Source organism: Chiloscyllium plagiosum, chromosome 40 (genome assembly GCF_004010195.1).
Source record: "Chiloscyllium plagiosum isolate BGI_BamShark_2017 chromosome 40, ASM401019v2, whole genome shotgun sequence".
Taxonomy (NCBI): Eukaryota; Metazoa; Chordata; class Chondrichthyes; order Orectolobiformes; family Hemiscylliidae; genus Chiloscyllium; species Chiloscyllium plagiosum.
Window position 1 is genome coordinate 21229913 of NC_057749.1, and position 18896 is coordinate 21248808.

Consider the following 18896-nt stretch of genomic DNA (forward strand, 5'->3'; position numbering starts at 1 on the left):
GGAAGCTTACTTAAGGTTGAGGAGGCAAGGATCAGACAGGGCTCTAGAGGGTTACAAGGTAGCCAGGAAGGAATTGAAGAATGGATTTAGGAGAGCTAGGAGGGGGCATGAAAAAGCCTTGGCGGGAAGGATTAAGGAAATCCCAAAGGCATTCTACACTTATGTGAGTATCAAGAGAATGATCAGAGAGAGGGTAGGGCCGATCAGGGATAGTGGAGGGAACTTGTGCCTGGAATTGGGGAGGTAGGGGATGTCCTTAATGAATACTTTGCATCAGTATTCACTAGTGAGAGGGACCTGGTCATTTATGAGGACAGCGTGAAGCAAGTTGATACACTCGGACAGGTTGATGTTAAGGAGGATGTGCTGGAAATTTTGAAAAACATGAAGATAGATAAGTCCCCTGGGTCAGACAGGATATACCCAAGGTTACCATGGGAAGTGAGGGAAGAGATTGCTGCGCCTTTGGTAATGATCTTTGCATCTTCACTGTCCACTGGAGCAGTACTGGATGATTAGAGGGTGGCAAATGTTATTCCCTTGTTTAAGAAAGGGAATAGGGATAATCGTGGAAATTACAGACCAGTCAGTCGTACATCGGTGGGGGTCAAAATATTGGAGAGGATTCTGAGAGACAGGATTATGATTATTTAGAAAACCATAGTTTGGTTAGAGATAGTCAGCACGGCTTTGTGAGGGGCAGATCATGCCTCACAAACTTTATTGAATTCTTTGAGGATGTGACAAAACACATGGATGAAGGAGAGCAGTGGGTGTGATGTACATGGATTTTAACAAGGCTTTTAATAAGGTTCCCCTTGGTATGCTCATTCAGAAAATAAGGAGGCATGGGATAGTTGACTGTCTGGATACGGAATTGGCTGGCCCACAGAAGACAGAGGGTGGTCGTAAATGGAAAGTATTTAGCCTGGGGCTCGGTGACCAGTGGTGTTCTACAGAGATCTGTTCTGGCACCTCTGCTCTTTGTGATTTTTATAAATGACTTGGATGAGGAAGTGGAAGGGTTTGCCGATGACGAGAAGGTTGGTGGAGTTGTGGATAGTGTGGAGGGCTGTTGTAGGTTGCAACAGGACATTGACAGGATGCAGAGCTGGGCTGAGAAGTAGCAGATGGAGTTCAGCCTGGAAAAGTGTGAAGTGATTCATTTTGAAAGGTTGAATTTGAATGCAGATTACAGGGTTAAAGACAGGATTCTTGGCAGTGTGGAGGAACAGGGATTTTGGGGTCCATTTCCATAGATCTCTCAAAGTTGCCACTCAAGTTGAAAGGGTTGTTAAGAAGGCATATAGTGTGTTGACTTTTATTAGCAGCAGGATTGAGTTTAAGAGCCGCGAGGTTATGCTGCGGCTTTATAAAGCCCTGATTAGACAACACTTGGAGTATTGTGTTCAGTTCTGGTCGCCTCATTATAGAAGGATGTGGAAGCTTTAGAGAGGGTGCAGAGGAGATTTACCAGGATGTTGCCTGGACTGGAGGGTATGAATTATGTAGAAAGTTTGGGGGAGCTAGGGCTTTTCTCATTGGAGTGAAGAAGGAGAGGTGACTGGGTAGAGGTGTACAAGATGATGAGAGGTATAGATAGAAGACTATTTCCCAGGGCAGAAATGGCTATCACGAGGGGGCATAATTTTAAGGTGATGGGAGGAAGGTTTAGGGGAGATGTCAGAGGTAGGTTCTTTACTCAGAGAATGGTGGGTGTGTGGAATGTACTTCCAGCGGTGGGGGTAGAGTCAGATACATTAGGGACATTTGAGTGACTCTTGGATCGGCACATGGAGGATAGTAAAATGAAGGGTATGTAGGTTAGTTTCATCTTGGAGTAGGATAAAAGGCCAGCACACATCAAGGACCGAAGGGCCTGTACTGTGCTGTTCTATGTTCTATAACCTAGTCTCGTTTGCCAGTATTTGGCCCATATCCCACTAAACCCTTCCAAGTGTCTTTTAAATGTTGCAATTGTACCAGCCTCCACCACTTCCTCTGGCAGCTCAATCCATACACGCACCACCCTCTGCATGAAAAAGTTGCCCCTTAAGTCTGTTTTATATCTTTCCCCTCACACCCTAAACCTATGCCCTCTAGCTCTGGACTTTCCCACCCCAGGGAAAAGACTTTGTCTATTTACCCTATTCCATGCCCCTCACGGTTTTATAAACCTCTATAAGGTCACCCCTCAACCTCTGACGCTCCAGGGAAAACAGCCCCAGCCTGTTCAGCCTCTCCATATAGCTCAAATCCTCCAATCCTGGCAACGCTTGTAAATCTTTTATGCACTGTCTCAAAAGCCTTCCTATCGAAGGGAGACCAGAATTGTATATTATATTCCAAACGCGGCTTCACCAATGTCCTGTACAGCCGCAACAGGACCTCCCAACTCCTGTACTCAATACTCTGACCAATAAAGGAAAGCATACCAAATGCCTTCTTCACTATCCTATCTACCTGCGATTCCACTTCCAAGGAGCAATGAACCTGCACTCCAAGGTCTCTTTGTTCAGCAACACTCCCTAGGACCTTACCGTTAAGTGCATACGTCCTGCCCTGATTTGCTTTTCCAAAATGCAGCAATGCACATTTATCTAAATTGAGCCCAATCTGCCACTCCTCAGCCCATTGGCCATCTTTGCTGTCCACTGCACCACCTATTTTGGTGTGGTCTGCAATCTTACTAAATATACCTCCTATATTCTCATCCAAATCATTTATATAACTGATGAAAAGCAGTGGACCCAGCACTGATCCTTGCTGTGTAACACACTGGAGAAACTCAGCAGACACAGTGTTTCAAAGCCTCCGAGTTGCAGAAGAGCCATACTGGACTCAAAATGTTTACTCTGTTTCTCTCACCACAGTAGCTGGGTTTATCCCGCACTCCCTGTTTTTCTTTCAGCTCGGAACTGTCAGATCTGTCGTTCCGATGATCACTGGTTCATGGACAGAGTCGTACAGCGCAGAAGAAGCAGTCCGTCCCTCCTGCATCTACCCATCCCCATTTGCCAGCACTTGGCCAAAAAAGTCTTAAATGTTATTGACATGTATTCCTAAGGCCTGTTTGTCAGGGCTGTCAGTGACCAGGCATTTTGTCTTCCGTAGCTCCCCAGGTGATCCGGAAGATCAGAGTGGAACAATACTCTGATGCCACTGGGAATCTCAAACTCTGGTGCCAATTCTTTAACATTTTGAGCGAGTCCACCATAATGTGGCAAAAAGATGGAGTTCACTTGGACAAGCTGAAACAAAGGTAACAGCCACCAGCTGATGCTGCTATTGTCTAGGAGAATGTGGCAGGGAGGCAGAGGCTTAAAGTCTGTCCCTAGTTGCCCCTTGAGAAGGTGAGGGTAAGCTGCCTTCTTGAACCGCTGCAGTCCATGTGCTGTGAGTTGACCCACAATGCCCTGAGGGAGGGAATTCCAGGATTTTGACCCAGCGACAGAACGGCGATATGTTTCCAAGTCAGGATGGTGAGTGGCTCGGAGGGGAACTTGCAGGTGGTTTTCCCGTGTACCTGCTGCCCTTGTCCTAATAGCAAAGATCAGAGATTTGGAAGATGCTGTCTGAGGATCTTTGGTGAATTTCTGCAGTGCATATTATAGGTAGTACACACTGCAGCTACTGACCATCAGTGGTGGAGGGTCCTTGTAGATTAGTGCCAGCCAAGCTCCATATTACATCTATACTTTGCCTCAGCAGATTGGGGAAATCTCGTAATTAATGCATCCTGCCATTCTGCGGCTACATTTTAATAGAAGGGGACTGATCTGGTCCTGTGGGGCAAGACAGTGGCTCAGTGGTTAGCACTATTGTCTCTAGCGCCAGAGACCTGGGTTCGATTCCAGCCTCAGGCAGCTGTCTGTGTGGAGTTTACACATTCTTCCCATGGGTTTCCTCTGGGTGGTCCAGTTTCCTCCCACAGGGTAAAAACAATGACTGCAGATGCTGGAAACCAGATTCTAGAGTGGTGCTGGAAAAGCACAGCAGTTCAGGCAGCATCCGAGGAGCAGGAAAATCAACGTTTCGGGCAAAAGCCCTTCATCAGGAATAGAGGCAGAGTGCCTGCAGGGTGGAGAGATAAATGAGAGGGGGGGGTGGGGGTGGTGAGAAAGTAGCATAGAGTACAACAGGTGAATGGGGGTGGAGATGGAGGTGATAGCTCAGAGAGGAGGGTGGAGTGGATAGGTGTAAAGGAAGATAGGCAGGTAGGACAGGTCATGGGGACAGTGCTGAGCACTTTTCCAGCACCACTCTAATCTAGAATCCAGTTTCCTCCTGCAGTCCAAAGATGTGCAGGTTAGGGTGGATTGGCCATGGGAATTACAGAGATAGGGTAGGGATTGGGATGCTCTTCAGAGGGTTGGTGTGGACTTGATGGGCCGAAAAGCCAGCTTCCTGATTGTGTGATTGGGAGCCTCTCCCCCCTCCTCTACAGCAGCACAGTCATTCACTGTCCTGAAAAAGGAGGGAGTGGGGGAGGTCTCCGAGCTCAGCTTGTTCTCTCAATAATGCGCACATTGTGCCCTCACGTGGAGCTGCAGACTCAGTCGCGTTGTTGGTGCCTTGAAGACTTCAGAAGGACGGAGCCTCCAAGCTGTCGATGCTTTATGTAAAGATCGCCACTGAGGGACGAGGAGCTTGAAGCTTTTAGTCGCTTTGCAGTTTGTTGGGTCCGAGAGAAAGTTAGGCTAGAATTTCTTCGCTTTAGTGAATGATCTTGCTTTCTAGTTGCATCCTGTGCTGTCTCATGGTTTGCTCATGACGTATTTTTCAGCGCGGGGGATGAGAGCCAGGTGTCGCTGGCCATTGTACAGGCCTCAGTGAAGGACCACGGGCTGTACAGGTGTGTCGTGGAGAATGAGTACGGCTCCGATGCCACTGACTTCCTCCTCAGCAGTGAGGGTGAGTGAGGGGGGCGGGGGGGGGGAGTGTGGGGAGACACCTGCTGAACCGTCAGAAACAGGGAGAGGGGGTGGGGGGAGGACCAGCCTTCTGAAACCGTCCCTCAGAGCTTCGCAGCTGCATGGCCCACGAAGGGTGCTGGGGCACTCCGTCCTTCAGTTGTTCATTTTAAATCTGTCGCTGACAGATTTCTGATGGCGGTGCAGAAGATGGCCATTCAGCCTGTCGGGTCTGCACAATGCGACCGTGGCTGATTCGATAATCCTCAACCCCACCTTCCTGCCTTATCCCCAAAACTTTGGTCCCCTTACTGATTAAAAATCTCTCTCAGCCTTGAATATACCAAATGACCCAAAACTATTGCAAATTATTATTAAAAAAATCTTCAAAGGCCCTCTGAGGTAAAGAATTCCACAGATTCACAATCACTTCTGAGAGAAGTAATTCCTCCTCATCTCGGTTTGAAATGGGTGACCTTTTATTCTGTGATGATGCCCCTCTGGTCCTAGATGTTCCCAGAAGCAGCCACCCTGTCAAGCTCCCTAACCATCTCGTGTCTTAATAAGGTCACCTGTCATTCTTTCCAACTCCAGGCCTCACTTCCTCAGCTTCTTCTAAGAGGACGTGTTTGGGGACGTGGGACAAAGGCGGGTTTGTGGAGTCGGGTGGGGTATGAGAGATAACCCTCGGATCTATTTCACAAGAAAGTAGTGGAATTCGCCCCAGCACCCTCAGCTCCCAGTCAGCGAGGAGCCCAGGCTGTTTGGCCACTTGTTGTCTGTCGGAGCTTGCCGTGTGCAAATCGGGCAGCTGTGTTCCTGCGATCGACTGGCCCCTCAGGCATATTTCCGGCAGGGATTGGGGAACATGACAGGCGGGGGAGGGGCGTCTTGTTTCGTTTATCTGTGCCAGTTGTGTAAAGTATTGCTGCGTTTTGAGTGAAAATCTAACTGGTTTGTTTATCACCGCAGTGTTGTCGGGATTTAATCCAAGAGAGGAAATTGAAGGTAAGGAAGCAACCCCCTCAATTGGTGACATTTTGCCAATAAACATGATCCCGGTGATCGTGTATAATGCCATACGGCTGGTTCTCTCTTACAGTGGGCGAAGAGATTGAGATGACGCCGATGTTGATCACCAAGGGTCTTACTGATGCAGGTTTCTTGGGCAACAAGCTCTTTGGCAGAATTATGATGAAGGAGCCACACTTTGGCAGTGGAGTACACTATAAAGCCAACCAGGTGAAGGTCATCTACGGGTTGGAGCCAATATTCGAGTCCGGTGCCACGTGCATTATCAAAGTTCAGAAATGCATTTCTTATGGGACCAAAAAGGAAAACAGCCTTATTGCCAGAAACCATGACATCACGATGCAGGTAAGGAGTCCCACTCTGTGACGACGGTTAACTGTGCCTGGGAATTCCTGTGGAAATTGTCACCTCCAGTTTGTTGGAGACTGGGTGGATGACCCCCGGTCGTTGGCAGGATTCCATGGGCAAACCCAACCCCTGTGCGAATTGGCACATTTAAATACCCCACTCCCCTGCAAAAGTCTCTGACTCCGAGTTAGCACGAGTCCCCAGAGATTTCACTAGTTCCAACTTACTTATAGAGTCACAGAGATGTACAAATGAAAACAGACCCTTCAGCCCCAACTCGTCCATGCCAACCAGATATCCTAACCCAATCTAGCCCCATTTATTAGCAATTTGCCCATATCCCTCCAAACCCTTCCTATTCATATACCTATCCAGATGCCTTTTAAATGTTGTAATTGTACCAGCCTCCACCACTTCCTCTGGCAGCTCATTCCATATACGCACCACCTTCTGTGTGAAAACGTTGCCCCCTAGGTCTCTTTTGACTCTTTTCCCTTTCATCCTAAACCTGTGCCCTCCAGTTTAGGACTCCCACCACAGGGAAAATACCTTGGCTACTTATGGATGGCATGGTGACTCAGTGGTTAGCACTGCTGCCTCACAGCGTCAGGGACCCAGGTTTGATTCCAAATTCAAGTGACTGTCTGTGTGGAGTTTGCACGTTCTTCCCATGTTTGTGTGGATTTCCTCTGGGCGCTCCGGTTTCCTCCCACAGTCCAAAGATGCGCAGGTTAGGTGGATTGGCCATGGGAAATTGCCCATAGTGTTCAGGGACGTGTAGGTTAGGTGCATTAGTTAGGGGTAAATATAGAGTAATAGAGTTAGGGAATGGCTGGGTTACTCTTTGGAGGTTCAGAATGGACTTGTTGGGCCTAATGGTCTATTTTCACCCTGTAGGGAATTCTATGATTAATCCTATCCATGCTCCTCATATAAACTTCTATAAGGTCAACCCTCAGCTTCCAACACACCAGGGAAAACAGTCCCAGCCTATTCAGCCTCTCCCTATAGCTCAAACCCTCCAACCCTGGCAACATCCTTGTGAATCTTTTCCAAACCCTTTCAAGTTTCACAGGACATAGCTTAGTTCAGTTGGCTGGATTGCGATGGAGGTTGGGTACAGTGCCCATCACCAGCTGAGGTTACCATTGAGGACTCTCCATCTCACCCTCTCCCCTTGCCTGAGGTGGGGTGACTCTCACGTAAGACTGTCTCTGTCTAATGAGATGACACTGCCGTGCTCCTCTGGAACTATAGCTACGTTGGTGGTTAAGAAGACCCTAGTGAAACTCCTGGGTGACTATTGAATTTAGCTTCCTCACTATTGCCATTCCCGATGAAGGGCTTTTGTCCGTAACGTCGATTTCCCTGCTCCGTGGATGCTGTCTGAACTGCTGTGCTTTTCCAGCACCACTCTAATCCAGAATCCCCTTCCTCACTATCCCCAATCACTCACACTGACTACTTCCTTGATCTATCCTCCCATGACTACAAGCCCATGACCACATTAACAATGCATGCAATCTTCCCCTGTTTGCAGTTTGTAAACAACTACTTAAAAAATGTTCTGGTAGGGTGGACATCCATTTTGATTCCCCGTGGTGTGATACTAACCATTAGTTGTGGGACTTCATTGCTGTTACCATGGCAATCATGAAGAATGTGCTGATGCAGTTTGCTGTGAGACTGATGGTTTTCTTTCTAATCTTCAGGCATGTAAGCTTCAGAACACAGCGAGAGAGTACAGTAAAATATTTGCGGCTGAGACTCGTGCAGTTGAAACCTTTGGCCCAGTACCAGAGTGAGTGTTACACTACACAGTTCATTCCAGCATTTGCTTTTTGCTGTTCACGCAAGATTTCCTGTCAGTCAGTCGTCCTTCACTCAGGTTTCCATTTCCAGGGTAATTCCATTGTACCTATTGTATCGCCCTGCCAACAATATCCCTTATGCGACCATCGAGAAAGATCTGAATGGACAATTCACGAGGTACTCCGTGGAAGACAAGGGCAAGAACCTTTCAGAGTCCGAGATTGGGCAGAAGTGTCACACCTTTCAACACTGGATCTACCAATGGACAAACGGCAATTTGCTCATAACTGACTTACAAGGTATGGTTATAGAGTACAAGTGGCTCAGTGGTTAGCACAGCACCAGGGACCCAGGTTCGATTCCACCCTCGGGCCTGTGTGAAGTTTGTACATTCTCCCCATGCTCTGGTACCCTCCCATAGTCCCAGCGATGTGCAGGTTAGGTGAATTGGCGATGCTGAATTGCCCATAGTGTGCAGCCTAGGTGGATTGACCATGGGATATGCAAGGTGACAGGAAAAGGGTATGGGGTTGGGGTCTGGGTGGGATGCTCTTTGAAGGGTTGGTACGGACTCAATGGGCTAAGTGGCCTGCTTCACACTGTCGGGATTCTACCATTCTATGATACTCCTATCCAGTAACCTGGATTTGACAACATTCTCTAACTCTGGAAATAGAAAGCTAACGAGATTCCTTGACGGTAGAGCTGTTGAAAGCAGGAGTAAGGCTAATTGGCCGTCAAACCTGTGCTGCTATTCAATAGGATTATGGCTATTCCTTTGTCTCAATGCTATATTCCCACTTCCCATACCCACGCATACTTTTATAAACATTTATCTGTCTCCATCTTGAATTCAGCGATAGCCTTCTGTGGTTGAGAATTCCCCTGTTCATTACCCTCCGAATGAAGGAATATTTCCTCACCTCAGTCTGAGCTCTTCACCGGGTGAAAACATGCACGCAGACCAATTTTTACCGAGGTGTAAGGTCTGTAATCACACACTGTTACTGTACCGTGGTGTAAATCCAAAGTAATTTACATGCCATCTGTTATGCAACAAATATAAATCTGGTCTCATCATTCATACATCTGCATGATGCAGGGACAATACCAGTCATCACTGCTTTCTGCTTTATAACAGTGTAAAAATAGACTAATTAATGAGGCAGCCCATACTGTGTCATAAACATTACACATCAATCTACTCACAGTCATCAGTAAAGTGATGGAAGGTGTCATCAACAGTGCTCTCAAGCAGCACCTACTCAGCAATAACCTGCTTCGTGACGTCCAGTTTGGATTCTGTCAGGGCCCCATAGCTCCTGACCTCACTGCACCCTTTAGTTCAAGCATGGACAAAACAGCTGAATTCCAGAGGGGAGGGGAGAGGGACAGCCCTCGGCATCAAGGCTGCACTCGACCGAGTGTGGCATCAAGGAGCCCTGGCACAACTGGAATCAATGAGCTTCAGGGAAACAATTCTGCACTGATTAGGATCTGACCAAGCACAAAGAAAGGTAGATGTGATAATTCTGGAGAAACTCAGTAGATCTGGTACCATCTGTGGAAAGCGGAACACAGTTAACATTTCAAGTCCAGATGGACTCTTCAGAAGATGGTCGTGGTTGTTGGAGGTCAGCCATCTCAGCTCCAGGACATCTCTGCAAGAGTTCCTCAGGGTAGTGTCCTAGCCCCAACCATCTTCAGCTGCTTCACCAATGACTTTCCCTCCATCATAAGTGGGAGTGTTCACCGATGATTGCTCAATGTTTAGCCCCATTCGCTGAAGCAGTCCGTGTCCAAATGCAACAAGATCTAGACGGTATCCAGGCTTGGGTTGACATGTGCCAAGTAACAAATGCACCATATAACTTCCAGGGAATAACCATATCCACCAAGAGACAATCTGCCCCTTGGCCTTCAGTACTGTTAGCATCACTGAATCCCCCATTATCAACATCTTGGGGATTACCGTTGATCAAATGTTAAACTGGACCAGCCATTTAAACACAATGGCAACAAGAGCAGCTCAGAGGTTAGGGATCCTGCAGTGAGTAAGTCACCTCCTGACTCCCCAAAGTTCGTCCAACATCTACAAAGCACAAATCAGGCGTGTGATGCCCTGAAGTATATATAAATGATCTGGAGGAAGGTATAGGTGGTCTGATTAGCAAGTTTGCAGATGACACTAAGATTGGTGGAGTAGCAGATAGTGAAGGGGAGTGTCAGAGAATGCAGCAGAATATAGACAGATTGGAGAGTTGGGCAGAGAAATGGCAGATGGAGTTCAAACCGGGCAAATGCGAGGTGATGCTTTTTGGAAGATCCAATTCTAGAGTGAACTATACGGTAAATGGAAACGCCCTGGGGAAAATTGATGGAGAGAGATCTAGGTGTTCAGTTCCATTGTTCCCTAAAGGTGGCAACACAGGTCGATAGAGTGGTCCAGATGGCATACGGCATGCTTTCCTTCATCGGACGGGGTATTGAGTACAAGAGTTGGCAGGTCATGTTACAGTTGTATACGACTTTGGTTGGGCCACATTTGGAATACTGTGGACACTTCCGGTTGCCATATTACTAAAAGGATGTGGACGCTTTGGAGAGGGTGCAGAGGAGAGTCACCAGGATGTTGCCTGGTATGGAGGGCGCTAGCTGTGAAGAGAGGGTGAGCAGATTAGGATTATTTTCATTAGAAAGACAGAGGTTGAGGGGGGAACCTGATTGAGGTTGACACAATCATGAGAGGTGTCGACAGGGTGGATAGTAATAGGCTTTTTCCCAGAGTGCGGGACTCAAATACTAGGAGTCATGAGTTCAAAGTGAGAGGGGAAAGATTTAAGGGAGATATGCGTGGAAAGTTCTTCATGCAGAGGGTGCTGGGTGCCTGGAACACGTTGCCAGTGGAGGTGGTAGAGGTGGGCACGATAGCGTCATTTAAGATGTATCCAGACAGATACGTGAATTGGCAAGGAACAGCGCGATACAGATCCTTAGAAAATAGGCGACGGGTTTAGACAGGATCTAAAAGGAAGGGAGAGAAGGTTCTTAGCTGAGCAAAGAGAGAGAGAACAAAGAGAGACAGAGAGAGAGCGCACCAACTGCCATTGAGAGACTGCCCAAAAACCACTCTATCAAATGGACCTTTTTCATATGAAACACCTTTGCAGCAAAAGACCAAAGACGACCCGGGGAGATCTACAGCAGAAAACCAACAGCCACGATCAGAGCTGCTGTCTGGTTTTGGAAAATTAAGTTGAGGTAGTTTTAATAGGGACATTTATTGGATCAGTATATTGTTATAGAGTGAAAGATAGATTACAAGCATTTAAGGGAAAGGAAGTTTAGAGTTGTAAATAGTTGTTACTTAATGTTCACTTTTAGAGTTAAAGAGTAAAGTAGATATTTTTTCTTTCAATAGAGGAATTTGGGGAGTTCTCTTGTCACTCATATTTTAACAGATTACGAGACGAGGTGAACTTTTCTGAGTGTTTGGTTTAATCAGCATAAGGGTTTACAGCCGTGTGGTAGAGATCGGCACAGGCTTGGAGGGCTGAAGGGCCTGTTCCTGGGCTGTAATTTACTTTGTTCTATGTTTGAAATAATGCCACAGAGGCCAGTATCTTGTCACCAAGTCACTCATTATTTACACCTGGAAAGACCTTGATAGCGGTCCATCTCCCTCAGAGCCAGCACCCACAGTGTCAGAACATCTGACACGCCTCTTATCAGCAAGGGCTCCCTGATGGATCGGGTTAAGAACCCCAACCAGAGAACTCATATTCTACGAGGTCCAGATAGCTGACCTGGTTGTGATTACCTCAGTCCCTGCTTGCCTGGATGGGTGTAACTCCCAACAACTCTCCAGAGGCTCAATACCATCCAGGACAAAGCAGCCTGCTTGATTGGCACCACATCTCCAAGCATCCACTGATGCACGGTCACAGTCAGGCGTCAATGTGGACTTCACCAGTTTCCTCACCTCCCCTCCCCCCACCTTACCCGGTTACAAACTTCCAGCTCAGCACCATCCTCGTGACCTGTCCCACCTGTCAATCTTCCTTCCCACCTATCCGTTCCACCCTCCTCTCTGACCTATCACCTTTACCCCTTCCTCCATCCACCTATTGCACTCTCAACTACCTTCCCCCAGCCCCACCCCCTCCCATTTATCTCTCCATCCCCGAGGCTCCCAGCCTCATTCCCGATGAAGGGCTCCTGCCTGAAATGTCGATTTTCCTGCTCCTCGGATGCTGCCTGACCTGCTGTGCTTTTCCAGCACCACTCTAATCTTGACTCTGATCTCCAGCATCTGCAGTCCTCACTTTCACCAAGTAACAGTTGTGTGTCCTCTCTGTAAGATACACTATGACAAAGCTGCTTTGACAGCACCTTCCAAAGCCGCAATGTCTCCCATCTACAAAGATCAAGACCCTATATGGCTGGGAACACCACCCTCTGCAAGCTCCCCTCCAAGCAATAAATCATCCTGACTTGGTAATATATCGCCCTTCTTCCACTGTTAATGGTTCATAGCCCTGGAGATATCTCCCTAACTGCATTGGGGGAAATACCTAGATTAGATTCCCTACAGTATGGAAACAGGCCCTTCGGCCCAACAAGTCCACACCGACCCTCCGAAGAGTAATCCACCCAGACCCATTCCCCTATATTTACCCCTGACTAATGCACCCAAGTCTATTGACAATTTAGCATGGTCAATCCACCTAACCTGCACATCTTTGGTTTGTGGGAGGAAACCGGAGCACCCAGAGGAAACCCACGCAGACACGGGGAGAACTTGCAAACTCCTCACAGACAGTGACCCGAGGCTGGAATTGAACCCGGGCCCCTGGTGCTGTGAGACAGCACACCTACAGCACACTGTCTGCAATGATTCAAGAAGGAAGCTCACCACCACCTTCTCAAGGACAGTTAGGGACGGGCGATGAATGTTTGCCAAGCCAGTGATGCCTACATCCCATGCTGAGTAAGATCTCACTGCTGTTTCCCATTGATACTAAACAATGGGTGGAATTATTGATTCATGAACAACCCTCACTCGTTGTAAATAAAAATGTACCTGCCATCACTGGCAGTGATAGAGATCTCTCTCAACAAAGTAAGGGAGATGAGATTGTTACTCAGTTTGGAATCTTGCTGCCCTGGGTTGTTTTCTCTGACGTAGGGTAAAGCTGTCATCAGCACAGTGATAGGATGGGAATTACAGCTCAGATTAGCTTCTGAGCAGTAACCTTGAGAAACTGTGGAGCGAATTGATGATCTGTGGGAATTTCTGGAGAGCAAACTGAACACAGCAGATCCCCGAAATAGACCAAGCTGAGATGGATATTGACAGCTATCCTGTGCACAGTGAATATCCTTGTTTCTCTGACATATCCCATGCATACTTGTTAAACTAATCTTAGCAGATGCCTGTCAGTCTGGGCAGTGATACAACCAACCCAGTGTTCAAAGGGATAGAGGACCCGGTTACTGGAACAAAAACAGAAATTGTTGGAGAGACTCAGTAGGTCTGGTGGCGCTGATGAAGAGAAAGCAGAATGGACGTTTCCAGTCCTCTGACCCTTCTTCAGAATTGGTTTCTCCAGCAGTTTTTGTTTCAGTTTCAGATCTTTTGCATCTTTAGCAATCCTTTTGTTTACTGGTGTGTCGTAGGAAATTGTCAAGTTCCATTTCAAATGCCTGGGCCTAATGGATGCCCAAAGGATTTCTCAGCTCACTGACCATCGACTGTATTCATACAATCACAGAATCCCTACAGTCTGGAAACAGGCCCACTTGGCTCAACAAGCCCCCACCGGCCCTCTGAAGAGTAACCCACCCATTCCCCAACCCTATTACTCTACATTTACCCCTTACTAATGCACCTAACGCACACATCCCTGAACACTGTGGGCAATTTAGCATGGCCAATTCACCTAACCTGCACATCTTCGGACTGTATTGGATGGTATAGATGTAATGTGTGTCCCCAAGTCCCCCTTTATTTACATGTGGAGAGTCCTTGACACTGATCCAGCTCCCCCAGAGCCAACTCTCAGAGTGAACAGGATGTCTGACCCTCCTGTTTATATCTGTCAGCCAGGGCTCCCTGATTGGCTCCAATCAGGGAACTCATATTCGATGAGCTCTACCTGGTTGACCTTGTTACTGTAACTATATCGTGCACTTGTTCATCTGAGGGAAGATGGTGTTTGAAGGAGTTGGAACTGCCTCAGACTCCCCTACAATGTTTGGTGTTTTATTGAGTCCACTTCTATTCATTGGTGATTGCAGGCTATGATTTGAGTTACATTCAGAGTGAAGGGAAAACGCTTGAGAACTGAGATGGGGTGGGGCTTCTTCAGCCAGAGGGTGGTGACCCTGTGAAGCTCATTGCCGCGGAGTCGTTGAATGTATTGAAGACAGAGGTCGAGAAGTTTTTGATTAGTAAAGGGACAAGGGAAGGCAGGAGAATGGGATCGAAAAACACATCAGCCTGATGGAATGGCAGTGCATTCTCGATGGGCCAAATGGCCGTATTCTGTTCCCATACCTTCGAGTCATAGAGATGTGCAGCATGGAAACAGACCTTTCACTGCAACTCATCCGTGCCGACCAGACATCCCAATCTGATCAGTCCCATTTGCCAGCATTTTACCCATCTCCCTCTAACCCCTTCCTATTCATATACCCATCCAGATGCCTGTTAAGTGTTGTAATTGTACTATATTCCACCATTTCCTCTGGCAGCTCATTCCATACACGTGCCACCCACTGCCTGAAAAAATTACCCTTCAGGTCCCTTTTATATCTTTCCCCTCTCACCCTAAACCTATGCCCTCTAGTTCTGGACTCCCCCATCCCAGGGAAACAACTTTGTCTATTCACCCTGTCTATGCCTGTCATGATTTTATAAACCTTTATAAGGTCACCCCTCAGCCTCCGATGCTCCAGGGAAAACAGCCCCCACCTATTCAGCCTCTCCCTCTAACTCAAACCCTCCAACATCCTTGTAAATCTTTTCTGCGTCCTCTCAATTTTAACAACATCCTTCCTATAATAGGGCGACCAGAATTGTCCACAAAGTTGCAACAGTGGCCTTATCAATGTCCTACACAGCCGTAACATGACCTCCCAACTCAGTGTCCTGACCAACAAAGACCAGAGTGCCAATTGCCTTCTTCACCACCCTGTCTACCTGCGACTCCACTTTCAAGGAACTATGCACCTACACTCCAAGGTCTCTCTGTTCAGTAACACTCCCCAGGACCCTACCATTAACTGTGCACGGTATCCCATCTTATGAAGTCCCAGAGTAGCTTGATTCTTTCTAAGGCATGGACAATCTTAATGTCTTTGGAGGTATGCATTAAACTATTGGTAGCTTGTTCATCCATCTTCAATGGCCGTGTGTCTGGTTTCTGCATCCGTGCTGTGTCTGTGGACTCCTGGTCTCTGACCTCCCTCACAGTGTGCTGTTCATATACCTGTGGCCATGATCCTGGTGCCGTGAGTCCCAATGATGACATCTGGGAACTCACTGAATCCATCGGAGCCCAGTTCAGGAAAGGCCAGGAAGCAGTGAGTTGACTATAAACAGGGAACGCGTGAATACTCTATTTATAGACTTCAAATTTATTACGTCAGAGCCCGCCCACCAGTGTAAATGGCGCGAAGTGTTTGTTTGCCAATATTTACACAGTGCATTGGGAAGTAGCCTTGCACAAAATTACACCAAGTTGATACTTATATAGCTTTAATGTTATTGACAAATGAACCTGATGAGAAATGTTTATTAGCTAGGAGCAGAAGTAGGCCATTCAGCCCATCACGTCTGTTCTATCATTCAAAGAGATCATGGCTGATCTGGTAATCCTCACCTCCACTTTCCTGCCTTTTGCCGTCACCCCTTGGTGCCATTACTGGTTAAAAATCTGTCTCAGCCTTGAGCACTTTTAATGACCCAGCCCCTGCGGTGAAAAGGTCCACAGATTCACTCCGCTCTTGAGAGAAGAGATTCCTGCTCATCTCTGTCTGGCATGGGTAACCCCCTCCTTGATTATCCCGCAGTAAAGGGCAATGGGAGAACGCTTTAGCATGAGTCTCGAAAGGATTTATACCCGAAGCAGCAAATATTTCCAGGAACCAAGGGGGAAAAGAAATGGGGATTGAGACAAACTAATCCTTCAAAGGACTGACATGGACAGAATGCCCTGAGTGTTTTGTGATGAACGTGGATACCTGTTTGATCTTGCCCTGGCCCTTTCTGTGCTGACATGGGGTGTCTGGTTAGCCACAGGATTTGGCTGATCGAAGCCCCACTTCTTCTGGTGTTTCCACCAGGAATCAGCAACATCAATTGCAGCTATTGCCTGGATTTTACTTATGAACTTGGCCCTGATTAACCTGGTTGCGTGCTGCCCGGGGCTGAATTTCTTTCTGCCAGGTCACTGGGGACATTGTAGAGGACCAGCGCCTCCTGCTGGGAGCACTGGAGGAACTTGCTGTGCTTCTTCCAGCACCTTCAGGTTTATTTTCAGAATCTGTCCATTAGAAGGTAAATGGGGCACTGGCTCCCTGTACCAGAAATTTCCTAACATTGGAGTCAACGAGATTGGATGAGGAGGGACAGGGCCTTTAGCGGCAGTGACATTTGTCCTGACCTCCACAGCCCGTCTCTCTTATTTGTTGCAATTCTCAAACAGTAAGGGGATCCCCTGGCTGCACTAAAAGAAGCCCGCTGTTTGAATTTTTCCACACAGGCATCGGGCTACTGAAAAGGGGGGGGCACAGTGGCTCAGTGGTTGGCACTGCTGCCTCACAGCGCCAGGTACCCAGGTTCTGTGTGGAGTTTGCACATTCTCCCCATGTCTGTGTGGGTTTCCTCCGGGTGCTCCGGTTTCCTCCCACAGTCCAAAGATGCTAAATTGCCCGTAGTGTTCAGGAATGTGTAGGTTTGGTGCACTGGTCATGGCAAATGTAGAGTAATGGGGTACAGGAATTGGTCTGGGTGGGATACTCTTTGGACTCCTGGTCTCTGACCTCCCTCACAGTGTGCTGTTCATATACCTGTGGCCATGATCCTGGTGCCGTGAGTCCCAATGATGATATCTGGGAACTCACTGAATCCATCGGAGCCCTGTCTGTGTGGAGTTTGCACATTCCCCCCATGTCTGTGTGGGTTTCCTCTGGGTGCTCCGGTTTCCTCCCACAGTCCAAAGATGCTAAATTGCCTATAGTGTTCAGGAATGTGTAGGTTTGGTGCACTGGTCATGGCAAATGTAGAGTAATGGGGTACAGGAATTGGTCTGGCAGGGATACTCTTTGGAAGGTCAGTATGGACCTTTTGGGCCAAATGGCCTGTTTCCACACTGGAGGGATTCTGTGAAATATCAAGCAACCTGCGCTAAGAAACTCAGAACGTAACACGTAATGTTAAATCCCATTCTGCAACTGGACAAGACGTTCCAAACAACTCCGAGAGCACTGAGACTACACTCACAACCAATAAAGAGGAAGGGGAGGTGAGTGCTGAGGTAGTGAGGGGCAGGTTAGTGTGAGGTAGTGAGGGAGGTTAGTGTGAGGTAGTGAGGGGGAGGTTAGTGTGAGGTAGTGAGGGGGAGGTTAGCGTTATTGATCAAGCTCACAGTGTGTCTCCCTTACACTAACCCGAAGCTGCATATGTTCACACTCAGGGACCACCCTCTGCAAATTGACAGAACATGACCCAACACTGAACCTTTTGTGAATTAAATAAAACCGGGGGAGGGGGAGTAATTGGTGCAATCTCCGTGGTAACACCTCTAACAGGTACGGCTAACTTGCCGATCATTCTGTACCCTTGCGTAGTGTAGTGTAAATTAATGTTCCCATTGAATTTTGGCATTCTTGCATCTGTCCTGATGAGTGCGAGATGAAAGGGGTTCCACAGCAGGTCCCTCCCTGCCTATATCGCGTCCCCCAGCTCAGGGAGATAATGGGGCTCTGTCAGTGGTCGCTGATTTTTTTGGTGAGTGGTGGGGTGGGGTGAGGGTGAGCTGATTGAGGAGCACCCATCTGGTGATGCCATTCCAACATAACCCGGTGAATGGGATGGTCTCCGTGGTAATAAACGTGCCAGAGGAGGTTGATCCCAGTGAAGGTGCCTGGATTGCGATGGGGCGGGGGAGGGTGGGTCTGTCTCTATTATAGCAGAGGTTACAGCTCTAAATACACCTTGTGTTCTCTCTCTGTCTGATTCTCTGTACAGGAGTGGGACTGAATCTTACCGATGTGCAGATTGCAACAACTCCCAAAGGGTAAGTCAACCTTGGGAGCATCTCAGGAAGTGCTATCGCAGTCCAGACCAGGGTGAAAATATATAAAATGTGCTCTCTCTACAACAACAACTTGAACTTTGGTGGTGGCTTCAATACCATGGATTGTCTCACCTAGAGTTTGTGAGCGAGCCAGATAAAGAGATAGCAGGAGCTGTAGATTATCGGAAACAGAGTGAAATAGGGGACTGCCATACAAAGGGGCTGGGGATAAGGTTGAGGTAGTGAGGGGGGCAAGGAGTAAGGCTGAGGTAGAGAGGAGGAGGTAAGTGTTGAGAGGGAGGTTAGTGTGAGCTAGTGAAAGGTAGCTTACTGTGACCTAGTGAAGAGGAGGTTAGTGTGAGGTGGTGAGGGGAAGGGACAGGTTAGTGTGAGATAGTGCGGTGGGGAAATTAGTGTGAGGTAGCGAGGGGAGGTTAGTGTGAGGTAGTGTGGGGGAAGTTAGTGTGAGGTAGCGAGGGGAGGTTAG

General features: G+C 47.8%; 1 protein-coding gene across 1 annotated transcript in view; it reads left to right on the plus strand.

Moving 5' to 3' along the window:
* The window catches only part of alpk3a (alpha-kinase 3a), a 48956-nt gene that overhangs the window by 26286 nt on the left and 3774 nt on the right, over window positions 1-18896 (plus strand). The window contains exons 4-10 of the mRNA XM_043680124.1: window positions 3115-3262; window positions 4787-4914; window positions 5886-5921; window positions 6016-6290; window positions 8006-8094; window positions 8196-8404; window positions 18361-18409. Of these exons, the coding sequence (XP_043536059.1) occupies window positions 3115-3262; window positions 4787-4914; window positions 5886-5921; window positions 6016-6290; window positions 8006-8094; window positions 8196-8404; window positions 18361-18409 (934 nt within the window). The remainder of the gene's footprint in view (window positions 1-3114; window positions 3263-4786; window positions 4915-5885; window positions 5922-6015; window positions 6291-8005; window positions 8095-8195; window positions 8405-18360; window positions 18410-18896) is intronic.